General features: G+C 44.2%; 1 protein-coding gene across 2 annotated transcripts in view; it reads left to right on the plus strand.

The window, feature by feature from the left end:
• Positions 1 to 16,083, plus strand: part of CAMKMT (calmodulin-lysine N-methyltransferase) — a 1,452,342-nt gene that overhangs the window by 114,804 nt on the left and 1,321,455 nt on the right. For both annotated transcript variants that reach the window (XM_069234007.1, XM_069234006.1), the window contains exon 2: positions 10,796 to 10,971. In XM_069234007.1, coding sequence (XP_069090108.1) covers positions 10,796 to 10,971 — 176 coding nt within the window. The remainder of the gene's footprint in view (positions 1 to 10,795; positions 10,972 to 16,083) is intronic.

A 16,083-nucleotide genomic window follows, 5' to 3' on the forward strand; every position in this document is an offset into this window, starting at 1 on the left:
CTGTTTGTTATTTGCAGTATTATAATCGTTCAGAATATTGGGATACTGTGTAGTGTTAGCAAAATACTCTTTCGGCGATGAACGTTGACTAGCAAGAACCAAACGCCAGCACCACATCCCTATCAAATATTGGCTCATTTTAAGATCGGGTGTCATTTGTGATGGATGTTGTTCAATCACAAATGGAAGCCACGGAATTTGTTGGTGTTTTAAGGATCTTTATTTTGAACCGCTTATTGTTAGTGTGAGCTTCTGGCAGGCGAAATCTCTGTGAAGCATTGTTCAAAGTTACACTTGCTGAAAAGAACATGCCACGCCTCTGACTTTCCACACAGTATGCAGCTGTGTTTGCAGATAATGAACACATGGATGGATGTCTGTGTATAAAGGGCATGATGTTTAATGTCTAGTGGAAGGATTTAGGCTGATGGATGGATGAATGACAGGGTTGGTGGATGGATGGATGAACGGATGGATAAACAAAATGGGGTTAATGGACGGATGGTTGGATGGATGGATGGATTGATTGATTTGTGGGATCAAGTTGAAGGACTGATTCATGGTTGCATAGATGAATGGATAAACAAATGAGTGAACATGTTGGTGTATGACTTGGTAAGTAGGTTGACTGCCTGGGCAGACAGAGAGGACCGGTGAGTGAAAGATACCTGTAACGTTTACACTCACACAGGTGGAGTGGTGTTTCCCTCTCACCGTCGCTTACCAAATAGGTATATAATTTAATGAACAACGTGCAGAGTTTCATTTGCATCAGTTTCTCTTACACCTTACCGCTCTTTTATTTGGACGTGTAATGGTTGCTTCCAAAGAGTGAGAGGCTGGGTTAGGTACTGGGTATGTGTCTTGCTTCTGACCTTATCTCGTTTTTAGCACTTACATAACATATCAAGAATGCACTTCTGAGTTCAAAGAAGACTTTTATTGTTGTTAATTCTTCCCCAACCGCTATTTCGTAAATGACAGATTATTAGATTTCAAGCACACGTTCAATGAAAACAAAATATATCAGTTTGCAATATACACAGCAGGTTATATTTATAAGATATTGAATGCAAAGCAAAACAAATACTTCACCGTGTGAGAAACTATTTACAGCTTCATCTTTCTAGGGTCTGCAAGTTGATGACTCCTTGTCAACTGCGAGAAAGAGATTTATCTACCCACACGGGATTCTGGCAACTGGTGCCTAGTTCCAGCACGAAGTCAGGCAGATTCGAATCTAATTCTCTGAAGCCTGTGACATCCGTTACAAAGGTGTGCCCCCTCCTCTCAGACTCGGGAAAACCACGCAAGCCTTTGGAGACTGGCCAGATCTCCGAGACTGCTCCTCTTCCCAAGCTCAAGCAGAGAAAAACACCCAATGTACCCTCTCTTATCAGGTCTAGTCTACTGTGAGAAGAAAACAGCTTGGTTCATCTTGTGCAAAAACACAGCTTGGAAAAATACAGCTTGGATTCTCAACTGCAAGGTCTAACTCCACGTTAAAGGCAATAGGCAGCTAACCTAAATATCAAATGCAATGTCTAATGTCATATCAAAGCCAATAGGCAGCTGAGCTGAATACAAAATGCAATGTATAATATCATGTCAAAGCCAATAGGCAGCTGAGCTGAATACAAAATGCAATGTCTAATATCATGTCAAAGCCAATAGGCAGCTGAGCTGAATACAAAATGTAATATATAATATCATGTCAAAGCCAATAGGCAGAATATCTAATAGCATGTCAAAGCCAATAGGCAGCTAAACTGAATACATCATGTCAAAGCCAATAGGCAGAATACAGAATATAATGGCTAATGCAATGTCAAAGCCCATAGGCGGCTAAACTGAACAAAACATACCATGTGCTACTGGTGAACATTGAGCAACTAATATGCGCAGTGGTGAAACACAAAGTCATTGGTCAAACTCCATTAATGGCATAACATTCCATCCTTTGACCAATGAATTTTTGTTTCACATATCTCTTGTTTCAAACAAAAAAAACAAAAAACATTAGCACAAAAAAACATTATCAGCAAGTCAGATTTGAATGATCAAAACAATCCCTGTAAAGCAATGAAAGTGAATTAACACATTGATCTCATAACCTTTCACATCAGATACGTCTACACAGAAAAGACTGAATGAGATTATAGTGTCTCTAATTCAACAGTGTTAGCAATTTGATGTGGCATGAGTTCTACTCATGTAAAGGTGCACGGTCCACCTGAAAGGTATGCTGGAAGATAAGTGAAAGTCAGAGTTCCACACGAAAAAACACAGCTTAGTTCCAGTAGAAGAATGCAATTAAACAAGTTGAACTTGAACTGAAGGCGCAGTTTGCGCAAAATGGATCCATGGTGCTGGCACTTTACTCAGCCAGGTTCAGGTTGGGGGTTCGGTCCCTTCCCCGACCCCACACGCACACACCCGAAGGGGGACCACACAGCACACTCATGGACAGTGGCGAAACGTGGTAGGATCTGCAAAAGAAACAAGTATGACTTTTCTTGCAAATAACATTTGTCATTTAAAATGTACCCTTCCTCTTTCTTTCCCTGTTTTATAATCAGCAGGATGTTTTTGGGGCCCTTTATTATAATTTCTGCAGGTTCTGGAGGGTCATCTGGGGCTTTAACCCACACATCAGCACTGAGGTTTTTATCTGCTGCACCACAGCTTCCCTTTTCTTGCACTGTCAGAAGGGCTGGGGCAGACTCATTCTTTACCAAACCTCCATTCACTGCACTTTTGTCAATTTGGGCCATTCTGTCTCCAATTTGTATGAATAAATCAGATTCTTTTCTAGGTATCAGCATAATTTCGATTTTTCCTTGGTAATTTGCAGCAATCACTTCCCCTAAAACCTGATCAATTTGCCATTTCTGTCCTGGTAACTTTCCTCTCCCCAACTGCTCTGTGACTGCTTGCATGACAGATTGCTTTTGTGCGTGCTGCACAGTTTTTATCAAATCTAGGGGAATGTGCATCTCTCTCATCTCTGCCCACCTGTAAGTGGCTTTTTCTCCCAGCTGTTCACATTTCTGGGGCACCCACTTAGCCATCCCCACTAAGGCAGAATTCTGGGTGTACACTTCTCTCTCTGAATTTTTCTCATTAACATCTGCAAGGTAATTGAACCAATTAGTTGCAAGCCATGTGGAAAACCAAACGGCTAAACCATTGGCAATGAACCAAAAATCAGTGTAAAAATGACACATCTCACGTAGCTCTTGCTTTAAAATCTGACACACATTGTACAACGCTGTTCCTTCTCCTGTGCCATAAAATAACATTTCAGTCAATGAATCATTAGTAGAACAAACATGCTTTTTATCTTCAGTGGACACGAATTCAAATGGTGCACACAATTTCACTGGTGACTCTTTTACCTGTGGTACTCTAGCCCTGTCTTGCAAGTACCAGATCCAGTGTATGATCCTAGCTAGGGGCACTATGTTTCCCTGTTCCTGAATTACATGTGCATCAGTATTTGCCTCTTGCACTGCGCAGAAACCTAAAGTCTGCATTATTTCATTTGCCAAATCACAAGGGCGCAGCTGCATATTATTTTTCACAGTGACCATATACCAAAGTGTTAGGATTTCACTCAAATGAGGGCTATTCTGTTTCCACAAATCAAACAAGCTAATGAAACTCGGTGTCTCTTGCTTAATACAAACAGTAAACAACCTTAAAATCTTTCTTTTTACTTCATTCTGCAACGGTAACTCGTAAATCACATTCTGAGCTCTCTCGTTCTCGTCCGTGTTATCAGTTAAGGAATGCGCTTTCACTGCCAAAAACCCTGGCTCACACAAAGGCTCAGGGCAGCTCGAAGCTGTCTTAACCCCCTCATTACTGGAATGGGAAAATAAAGATTCTTCTAAAACAGCATTTTTATAACTTTCAGCATTATCTTGAATTAACGTATTCTGGCTAATTTGCTCACGTAAATTCTCATTTTCATGTTCCAACTGCCTACATTTCTCCTGCATTTCTCTGTAAGCAGATAAAGGTATCCAAACCTTTCTGTCATCATTGCTTCCAAAAGGCACATTTTCTAAATATGCTTCATCACAAAAAAGAATATTTCTCAAAGCACCATCAGGCAGTTTAGCTACACATGCATTTTCAAACATGGTCTGCTGTGCTTCTGTAATTCTCCAAACAGAAAACAATTCACAGTTTTTCATAGCACCATCGGGCAGTTTAACAACACATGCATTTTCAAACATGGTCTGCCGTGCTTCTGTGATTCTCCAAACAACAAAACAATTTCTGTAATTCTCCAAACAACAAAAACAATTACACTTTTAAAGTGTGCACTTAGAAATCTACCAATTCGTCAAACCCCTCAACCGCCTCTTAACCACCCCACTTCTGGTACCAAATGTCTTGCTTCTGACCTTATCTCGTTTTTAGCACTTACATAACATATCAAGAATGCACTTCTGAGTTCAAAGAAGACTTTTATTGTTGTTTATTCTTCCCCAACCGCTATTTCGTAAATGACGGATTAGTAGATTTCAAGCACACGTTCAATGAAAACAAAATATATCAGTTTGCAATATACACAGCAGGTTATATTTATAAGATATTGAATGCAAAGCAAAACAAATACTTCACAGTGTGAGAAACTATTTACAGCTTCATCTTTCCAGGGTCTGCAAGTTGATGACTCCTTGTCAACTGCGAGAAAGAGATTTATCTACCCACACGGGATGCTGGCAACTGGCGCCTAGTTCCAGCACGAAGTCAGGCAGATTCGAATCTAATTCTCTGAAGCCTGTGACATCCGTTACAAAGGTGTGCCCCCTCCTCTCAGACTCGGGAAAACTACGCAAGCCTTTGGAGACTGGCCAGATCTCTGAGACTGCTCCTCTTCCCAAGCTCAAGCAGAGAAAAACACCCAATGTACCCTCTCTTATCAGGTCTAGTCTACTGTGAGAAGAAAACAGCTTGGTTCATCTTGTGCAAAAACACAGCTTGGAAAAATACAGCTTGGATTCTCAACTGCAAGGTCTAACTCCACGTTAAAGGCAATAGGCAGCTAACCTAAATATCAAATGCAATGTCTAATGTCATATCAAAGCCAATAGGCAGCTGAGCTGAATACAAAATGCAATGTATAATATCATGTCAAAGCCAATAGGCAGCTGAGCTGAATACAAAATGCAATGTCTAATATCATGTCAAAGCCAATAGGCAGCTGAGCTGAATACAAAATGTAATATATAATATCATGTCAAAGCCAATAGGCAGAATATCTAATAGCATGTCAAAGCCAATAGGCAGCTAAACTGAATACATCATGTCAAAGCCAATAGGCAGAATACAGAATATAATGGCTAATGCAATGTCAAAGCCCATAGGCGGCTAAACTGAACAAAACATAACATGTGCTACTGGTGAACATTGAGCAACTAATATGCGCAGTGGTGAAACACAAAGTCATTGGTCAAACTCCATTAATGGCATAACAGTATGTTATAAAAATTGGCATGCAGCAGCAGGGCAGATATTTTATGTAAGGGAGATTCCTTTACATTACAGTGGGACGCTAAGCATGCAGGTTTGTCTGTCTTCACAAAGTTAGACCACTGAAGAGTCTCTCTGATGCATGGCTTTTCTCTTTAGTTTATTCATTTCTAGTGTGTACCAGGAGAGTTCAGGATCTGTTGTCCCCACTGTCAGATTATTTTTGTAAATCCAAACACATTTTCAGTGTTTTCACAAGCTTCGAGCGCAGGATGCTGACTGAGCTCGGTGGCACAGGTTCTGAATAGTGCTGCTTTGAACGTAGCTGTGCAGGCTATGAACAGTGGTGGTCTATGCTCAAAGTTTCACCCCTTGGGCTGCGGTGGTTTAGACTCAAAGTTTCACGTCACCTTGAACTGTGGTTGTCTGGGCTCAAAGTTTCACACCTTAAACAGTGGTGCTTCTTAGCCATGGTGCTCTGTGCACAGTGACAGGTTCTGCACTGTTGTGTTCTGTTCCAAGTGCTGTAGGTCCTGTAAAGTGGCGCTTCGAGCACAGTAGTGCTCTGCATTGTTATACATTCGACCCAGAGGTGCAGGTCCTGGACAGTAGTGCTGTGATCCAAGTAGTGCAAGGTCTGGGCTGAGCTCAGTGGTGCAGGTCCTAAGCAGTGGTGCTCTGAACTCAGAGGCCCAGGTGCAGTGCAGTGGTGCAATGAGCCCGGCAGTGCAGGGCTTAAATAGTTGTGCACCGAATTTAGCAGTGCAGGTCCTAAATAGTGGTGCCCTGATCTCAGCGGCCCAGGTCTTGTGCAGCGGTGCTCTGAGCTCAGTGGCACAGATCCTGAGCAGTGATATCCTGAGCTCAGTAGAGCAGGTCTTAAATAGTTGTGCACTGAGCTCATCGGAGCAGTTTCTAAACAGTGGTGCTTGAACTCAGGGGTGCAGTGGTTTTGAGATAGTAAACTGAGTTCAGTGGTTCACGTCCTTTGCCAGGTGCACTTAACTCAGTGGTGCACATTATGTGCTGTGGTGCACTGAGCTTAGTACGTACAGTAAGCCCTGAAAAGTGGTGCTCTCAACATCTGCACTTCGGAGTTTTGTATTCAGTACTGCAGGTCTTATACAGTGTTGCCCCTAGCTGAGTGTTGCAAGTTCTGCACTGTGGTGTATGGATCTCTAATAAGCTCAGAGGAGAAGGTCATATACGGTGATGCTTCAAGCTTAGTGGTGTAGACACCGATTAGTAAAGTTCTGAACTCAGTGGTGTGGGACCTATTCCATGGTACTCTGTGCACAATGTGCCTCAAACGGTGGTGCATTTCACTCGAGTATGCAGGCTGTCAACAGCGGTACCCTGACCTCAGAGGTGGCGGTTTCGGGCCTCTGTGCACTGAGTTCAGTCCTGGAGATCCTGAATGGTGTCACTGTGGGTTTAATGATGCTCGTCAAAAGCAGTGGTGCTCTGAGCCAGTGATGCAGGTTCAGAAAGGCTCTGCTTTGAGCCTAGTGGTGCAGGCAGTAAAGATGGGTGAGCTGAAGTGTGTGTCACAAGTGTGTGCTGGCTGTCTTTCTTCTCAATAATCTGTGTCTTTAAAGTCATCACTCTTCATGTCTCTCTGATTCCTGGTATATTACAAAGAGGGTTTCTTTGGTTCAGCAGGTGCATTGGCACCTGGGTCCAGAGCGACCAACTGAACACCGAATATTGCTGTATTTCACAGCTCAAACAGCAGACAAGGGGGGCATTTGCTTCCTTGAACTAGGGCCCATGACACACTGGCTACCCCACTGCGTGTGTAATGCTTTCAACACGGAAGAGACACGTCTAACCAGGAAATGGGTTTAGGTTACAGGGAAGGGCCCTATTTGTGTGACATTAATGGAGAGGGTGTTTATTTCAACGGATGCTGTGGAGGGAGGCACGTGCACTCAGGCCCTCTAGTTCTAAACCCTCCACTTAGTGGTAATGAGCGCTGGAGGGGCAGAGATGCTCGATCACTGTCCAGTCCGTGGTCTCATTAGAGGTTCGGGTATATAGACTTCTTGCTCTCTAATTTACTGGGGTGGGAGTGATGGGTTTTCTGCTGAAAACTGCTACTTATCTCAAAGAAAGGGGCTGGCAAATGTCTGTTTGAGGACAACTCACAGGACGTGCCAACCTGAAGGCAGGCAACCCTCGTCTTTACGACTGGGCAGGTTCTGTAAAAAGCTAACACGAATTTGCAAAAATAGCAGTCTACCTTGGCTTCATCAAAACATGTTAGTGTGCGACAGGTAGTCCTGCATGCTGACACTTTGGCAGAGTAGTAGTGTCCGGGAAAAGCAAATGGGTCTCAGGTGATCTTCAGAACATTTGCCCTTTTTTGGCACTCATCCTCTGGAACATGCTTCCATAGATATACTTCTTTGACCATAAGTACAGCCACTGGAATTATGCAGCAGGGGAGGACAAATTATCGAACGGGGTTACCTAAATGATGCGTCAAGAAAGTGCAAATTATGTGCCACAATGCAGGACATTTTATGACAGTATTACTTTATTATGTTGTTATTTTAAGGTCTAGTCTGCAACAGCGCGTGTGCTGCATACACTCTTGCTTGCAAAAGGTATTACTAGAGTACAGGGCTGGGAGCCCGTCTGTCTTTTACCATTGTTGGCTTCATTGCCGTTCTTCTTTGCTGGCTCGCAATTGGCCAGCGCATGCCAGATGTCACTTGCTTTCCTTTCTTTGGAGCATGGACCAAGCACAGATTGATCCAGCTTAGTTACTGCTGTCCGCATTGTATTCGATGTACTATCTCTTGCTCTCTTCTCCCACTCGCTTTTGTGCCTAGTGCTTCTTTCCTCTCCCAACTACCCCTTCTCTGTGTTGTTGCCCCTGTCTGGTGGTCCTCTCCGCACCTCTCTCATTTTGTTTTCCCCATACACTCCCTTCTGTTGTCTATTATTGCTGCTCCCTCCCCCTTCCCTGCACCTCCCTCATGTTGCTTCCCCCGCCCGTTGTTGCTGGCCCAACCCTCCTCTTTTGTGCCTCCTTCACCTTGCCCCTCTCCTATTGTCCACTGTTGTAGCTCCATCCCTCTTCCCTTGCACCTCCGAAGTGAGGCTTGCCCCCACTGCATTTTTTAGCATGCTGCAGAGTCAGGACACTCTTCTGCTCCAGTGCTGCGACCTCAGGCACAGCCCTATCAGTGCACCTCAGTTTACACACTCCAAGCCCTCGGCCGTGCCAGTGCTAGGAACCCCACACATGCTGTCTACCAGAGCACGCCAGTTCTCGCAGTTAGTACACTCTGCTAGTCCAGTATTGGGACCTCAGGCGCAGCTCGAGCAGTGCACCTCAGTTCACACCCCAAGCCCTCATCTGTGTCTGTGCCAGAACCTCATACATGCTGGGTGCCAGATCACCTCAGTTTCTGAGCTTAGCTGTAAATAAGGTTATAACGTTATAAATCAAGCTATTGTCTTGGTCACACCTGGCCTGCCTGCCTGTGGTCCTTTGTGCTGAGAGCAAGGGAGGATGGCCTGTAATTGCATATAGTCTAGCTGTCCAGGGCTTCTTACATCAGGGTCTGCAACAAAATTAGCAGTGTTATATGCATACGACAAAAGTATTTTCATGAGCTTTGGAATAAACTGTGACTGCTTGACATTTTCTGCTTTCTTAATGAGATTTGCCTGACATTTTACTAATTAAGTAATTCAATGGCGTTGTAAATTAACTTGCTACCTCCACTTTTGTCCCAAGCATACAGGAACATTGCCCCATTCCCAGAGTCCCCGTTTCCAGATGTAAACTGATGTCACCTAGAAAATCTTTATATGGCATCCCTGCTCTTTCAGCTCTGCTACCCACATGCAGCTCAGCCAAAGCACCTCCTTCCAAGCACTCAGTGCCCACTGCTGTTCCAGTGCCGGAACTCGTGGCCCAGGTCTACCAGGGCTCCAAAATCCTTAGAGATAGTGCCCTTTTCTACTCCATACTGGAATCTCACGTGGAGCTCCATTAGTGCACCTCAGTTCACACACTCCAATCCCTCAGCTGTGCCAGACACGCTGTCTTCCAGGGCACCTCAGTTCTTACAGTCAGTACACTCTGCTGTTCCAGTACTGGGACCTCGTGCGCAGCTCCATCAATGAATCTCAGTTCACACTCTCCAAGCCCATCAGCCATGCCAGAACCCCACACATGCTATCTGCCAGAGCAAGTTGCTTGTCAGGACCCGAAGTGTCAAAGTGGGTTTCCCATTCTGTGTCTGTGGGAAATGTGTCAGTACATACATTCCCTGGTTCTTCCGCTGCTTGTGTCTCTCACCATCTCTCTTTATTCCTCTAATGTTAATTTCTCTTTCTTTTCACACTTCCATTATTGTTTCCTGTTTATCTTTAATTCGCTAGCTCCCTTCCCTTTTTTCTTTTGTCTCACACGTTTGCTCTATTTCTTCTCTTAGTTGTTTTTTCATTTTCTCGCTGTTTCTTGCCCTTCTTTCTTTTATTTCTTTGTGACCCCTTCTCTTTCTTCCTTTTATCTGTAGTATTCCTTTTGGTTCACTCTTTCTACTCCTCCACTTTCTCTCCTGAGGCCTAGTTATCAATAGAGCAAGAGGTGCAGTGGCACCGGGGCCCGCAGACCTATGGTCCTCACTCAACTCTAATTACTGCTGTATTTTCGTACCGAAATTACAGTCAACCATTTTCCTTTCTTACTCCAGGGCCCTTGGCACCGTTACTACGTCATTTGTCCTCTCCATCTTTACTACTGACTCTCTCTTTCCTTTTACCCTCCAATCCGTCCCAAATGTTATTTTTGTTACAGTGCTTTGAGCATTACACTCTTATGCCAAAAGTTCATTTCTGATAAAAGTTTATATGATAATTGTACATGTTTTACGCTAGAGGAAGAAGGCAAATGGAAGTGCTTTTGTTATATGCTGCGCCACTGGAATTCTATGGCAGGAAAAGACGAAATTGTGAGGCAGGGTTGACCAATTTACGTAGCAAGAAAAGTCCAGTTATGAATTTACAATGCTAATAGCTCTAACTCAAGGAAAGGCGAGACATAATGCATTGCAAATGCTTGTTTTCCTTGTAGTCTACACAAGTCACTTCTGTTATTTAGGGTGTATCATATGTTAATTTAAGCAATAATCACTACTTTGTGAGTTTCCCTAAGGAGCTCCATACTTATCAGTTGTCAAAAAAGGACTGGATCTGTGTACCTTTTTCGGCCTGTGTTTAATATCTACTGTAATTCATTGTGGTAGGTGCTGATTTATTAAACTGCATTTCATTTCCTATTGTAAAGGCTCTAAAGAAGCAACACTTGGACACCGAACATCTGCGACAAGTGTCTGTTAGAAGATTTCAGTCCTTTTGCTTATTTTCGCGAACAAAAATGAAGAATGTCCAGAATGAAGATGATCCCGGAACCTGGTTTAAGTACACCAGCGTCTTGTATCCCGAGTACAGTCTCCCTATAAGGTACTTCCTTCTAGCATGTTTTGTATCTTGAATCATAGGTGTCACTCTAGCAGCGCATGTTGCGTGAGTCATGCATCGTGAGTATAATTCTAGCAGTGCTTGTTGCGTAGGTCTTGAATCGTGAGCGTTATCCTACCAGCGCATTATTTGCAATTCTTGAATCGATGGTGTTCTTGAATCCTGTTATTCTACCAGCGCATATTATGTAAGTTTTGAACAATGGGTGTTATTTTAACACCGCCTGTTGCATAGGTTTTGAATCCAATGCACTCTTAAAGATACCCAGACATCTTTCTCTATACACTTGTACGAAAGACCTAACTCCCTCATCTTTACTATATAATTATGTTGACATTTTTTTGAGACGCATTTTATTAGATGTTGCAAGATAAGGTGCAAATGCAATATAAGCCAGGGGCGGCTCGCACACTGCCTGAGCCAGAAGCTGAAAAATAAAACGAAACTTTACAATCGTTTTGTTTTTCATCTGCTGGCTCAGCCAGCATGTGCAGGGAGGGAAGGGAAGGGCAGGAGCGGGGCAGGGCCATGGGAGGGGGGAGGTCAAATTGAAGTGTACTAATTGCGCACTGAGGTTTCTCCAACCCAGCTGTCTTGCCCAGCCCGGTTGAGAAAACTGCACAGACCCCAGACCAAGCCACTCAGACCAATCCTGATTTTGCTCTCATGCTAAGCATAGCATGAGAGCAGCACAAGGATTGCATGGGGGGGGGAGGGCAGTGCAGGTGTCCCAGGGACTGCTGGGACACCAGGAGAGCAAAGGAGCGAGGCAGCGGCGTGGTAAGGTTTGTTTTATTTATTTATTTATTTGTTATTATTTTATTCCTACCCCAAATCCTCCTTGAGATTTGCGGTGGCCGCTGCTGAATATAACATTATAACAAGTGTGGGTCCTCGTCCAAGTCAGGGTTGACATGCAGTAGGACCAGTTTGAGGTTATGTGGAATTGTCCATCCCAGGACCAACCCCAGGCAAGAGGGCAACCTCAACCAATAATGTAGTAATCAGGACGGCTCCAGATTGTCTGTAAGAGGTCGCCCTCTGCCTCCGTGCAGCGGAGACAAGCCAGAGCGGCTATCAAATTCATCCTCCATCAGGAAAAATATACCCTGTGGAAAAGTTTCAATTGTATCAGGAGGAACCTGGATGAGATTGCCGGGTACCGTAGAGCTGCCCCAGCACACTCCTCATCTGTAACTGAGCCCAGGTCTAGCTCCCAGGCGGCCCAGAGGGAGTGGTTTTATAGAATTATGTTTACATTTTGTATGCTCACAATTAGTGTTAATCTGTTCCTTGAACAAAATTATCTGGTACATAGGTGCCACATTATCAGCTTGCTTATGATTGACAGTTACGTGTTCTTAGTGTGCTTGTGAGCAACATTTTATTGACTTATGTCTCACGCTTTGAGTTACGCTATGGCAAGAGGAAGCAAGAAGTTAACTCTTGCACCAATATGCACACATCGAACATGAGATGTGTGGAATTGGCTGTGAATACTAGCATTCCTTTATTTGGGAGTTAGGGGCTGCAACACAGGTTATAATGCTGAGTTACAAACATGCTTATTTGTTTCTATGTAATAAGCAATGGGTTTGCATGGACATAGTGCTGTTGTAATTCGATTTTTGATTGAGACACTGTGAAATATTAAGGGCTAACATGTATAAATATATGCCTACTACAAGGTGTCAGTCACAAGAGACAAGGCCAACTGACAGCTATCTGGTAAATAGACTGTATCACCTGTCAGCTTTAGGGTGGTCTTACCTCAAACTTTATGCCTTCACCCCCACTATTTTTGCTGTTCTAGTTTTTGCTGGCCTTAGAACTCTGGACACTTTACCAATGCTAACCAGTGCTAAAGTGCATGTGATCACTCCTTAGAACATGGTTGCATTGGTTCATACCCAACTGGAATACTTAATTTACTTATAAGCCCCTAGTAAAATGATACTACCTATGTCCATGGCCTGTAAATTAAATACTACCAGTGGGCCTGCAGCACTGATTGTGCCACCTACTTAAGTTGCAATTTAAACATGACTCAGGTCTTGCCGCCATTGCAGCCTGTGTGTACAATTTTAAACTGCCATTTCGACCATGAAAATTAACCCTTTCATTAGGCCCAAACCTTCCTTTTTAATACATATAAGTTTCTTTTAGGGTAGGCTATGAACAGCCCAAAGGGCAAGGTGCAATGTACTCAAAAAGAGGGACATGTACTTTTTAGTTTTACATGTTCTGGCAGTGAAAAACCCTCAAATCCGTTTTTTATTACTGCACAGCCTGTCTCTCACATGGCATAACACTGGAATTGCCTTATTACATTTTATACATTTAATTTGTAAATGGGAAGAGACAATCAGTTAATGTTTGGTATCTCTGGAATTACAATTTTAAATCCTAACATGATGAAATTGGATTTCAAATTGCAATTCTGAAAATGCCACCTTTAGAAAGTTGGCATTTTCTTTTCCTAAGCCATTTAGTGCCTGCAGCCTGTCTCTGGCTCACACGGCTGGGTGTAGTTGGCAGTGGGGCTTTGTGTATTCCTCCTACTCAGCCACACACAATAGAGAGCTTAGGTGTGCCCAAATGGGCCACCATTGGTAGGTTGGGAGGGACGACCTGGGCACAGCTCTGCTTAAACTTGAATAGTCTGTGTCCTGCCTCCACACAAAGGGGTACATACCCCCTGTAGTTAGCCTGGAGCCAGGGCAGGGGAGACAGGGCACCTGTGGACTTCAAAAGGAAGGTTCCCCCCAGTTCAAAGGCAGAGCTCGATATAAATACTGTACCTCAGACACCATCCCTGCAGTACACTCAAGACCTGTGGGTACTCTGCCAGCAAGTACTGCTGTGCTGCTGAAAGGACTACCTTTGTGCTGGACTGTTGCTCTGAAGGACTGCTGCCCTGCTGTGCTGACTTGCTGCCCTCTTGCCTGGATAAGAAGGACTGGACCTGCACCTCTTGTACCCAGAACTCCAGAGTCACTCCAAGGGCTCGTGGCTGGCCTCCTGATCTGAAGCCTCAGGGACATCGCAGACTTCAACAACCCTGCACCTGGACTCTGCCATCTGTGTGTCTACACTACCAAATGGTGCCACTCCAGTCCTAGACCCTTGGAAGTGGGCCTTAGGTGCTTTGCCAGCCTTTGTGGACCCAGCAGAAATAACACATCTCCTCTGCCGCACAACGCAACGCCAAGCAGAACAGATGTATCACCACTACTGCATGGATTGTGCCTACCACAGGAACCTGCATCTCCTCTGCATTCTTTTCGGAACCACCGCTGCGTGATGCATCCTCATCACGGGCTGTTGTATCCCTCGTTGATAGCAGCCTCAATGACAATGCTGAACTCTGCATCGCAGGTCTTCGGAACCAACGCATCGCCACGACCGCGTGATAAAGCCTTGACGCCGGACTTTGCATATCAAACCCTTATGGACTGGATTCTTAATGACGACCCAGGGCCTCACATCGCAGCCTCACTGTACCTTGGAACCGACTCACCACATTGGCTGTGTGACGCATCTTCACGGATCCTAGCAAAGCTCTGCAAACCAAGATTTAAGGTACTTTGTGCAGCAGGCCTGAGCCCCTGTAGCCAGCCCAGGCTCTATCCTAGTCAGCCTGAACTTGTAACTTTGTCCTGGTCCAGCACAACCAGATATACACATTTGGTACTTTGTGCTTTTTGGCACTATTTTTACTGAAATCTTCAAAATTGCATATCTCCAGTTCTACTAATTGGAGTTTTGTCATTCTGGTCTTGTTAAATTTATTAAAAATTACACTTTTGTTTGTAGCCTTGTGTGGCATCTTTTTGTGGTGTGTTTTCACTGTGTTACTGTTTGAAGTGCTGCACAAATACTTACACATTTCTTCTAAGTTAGGCCTGACTGCTCTGTGTCAAGCTACCAGGGGTTTGAGCACATTTTGAGTTTGGGTTTTCTTGTACCTTATCCTGATAAGGATTGTGGTTGCTGCTTGACCAGGTCTCACACCCCAGGCAACCAACAACCTAATTTATTATATTGGTGATTAGCAGTGAGTATTTTGACTTGTGTTTATGCAGTGTCATACAGTAATTTTGTGTTACACTACTATCCCATAAATAATTCAAGATCAATTTGAGCCTTTTTAGTTTCTCTCTAGTTTTATGATTGGTTGTTTGTCTTTCTCCTAAATTTAAGTTTCTTACCTCTTTACCTTGTATCATGGAACTGGAGAGGCTCAATGTGGATAACCTCAGCAGGGCTGAGATACAAACACTCTGCAGGGAGAGGGAGCTACGTGCAGGAATGAAGTCCATAAAGCAGGACCTTCAGATAGCTCTCTGGACCTAGGAGGAAGCCACTAGGATGCAGTCCCAGCCTGAGGACTAGAATTCTGATGTGGAGGATCTGGATGGAGGGGAGCTTGATTAGGACTATAGGGTGACATGGATTTGAGCCTTGAAAAGGAGCTCCCAGAGGAAGGAGCTCCTTTCCCCACTGAGAAGGATCCCAGTGTGAGGGCAGGCAGCAGTGTATCTTGTAGGAACTTATCACTAGAAGAGCTAGTCGACAGGGAAGCAGAGCAAACGTTTAGGCTCCACATGGCCTCATGGGAAACAGCGGATAAAAAGACTGAGAGAGCCTTGGCAAAGATGAACATGCTGCTGGAGCATGAGAGGAGCCTGAAAGAACTAGAGATCAAAGCAGAACAATGCTCAGAATCCAGCAATAGTGACAGCTTACCTGTAGTGGCCCAATGTGACAAGAAGGTCTGCATTCCCAATGACCTGGTACCCAACTATGTGGTGGGGTATGATATTGACAAATCGCTTGCTGCGTATGAGGTTTCCCTGATGGTGCACAGGGTGTCAGAGGAACACTGGGGGGTGGTTTGTCGAAACACATGCCTGCAGTGGGGAGGGATATACTACTCACAATAGAAATGATGACCAGACCAAGTATGCTCCGTGAAAGCCATCCTTATTACAGAATTGTGGCTGACCCCTGAGAAATATTGCCAGAGGTTCAGGGACATCCAGAAACTTCCACACCAGTCTTGGGTAGACTAATTATGATGTGCTGTACAGC

The sequence above is a fragment of the Pleurodeles waltl genome, chromosome 5 (genome assembly GCF_031143425.1).
Source record: "Pleurodeles waltl isolate 20211129_DDA chromosome 5, aPleWal1.hap1.20221129, whole genome shotgun sequence".
Classification (NCBI taxonomy): Eukaryota; Metazoa; Chordata; class Amphibia; order Caudata; family Salamandridae; genus Pleurodeles; species Pleurodeles waltl.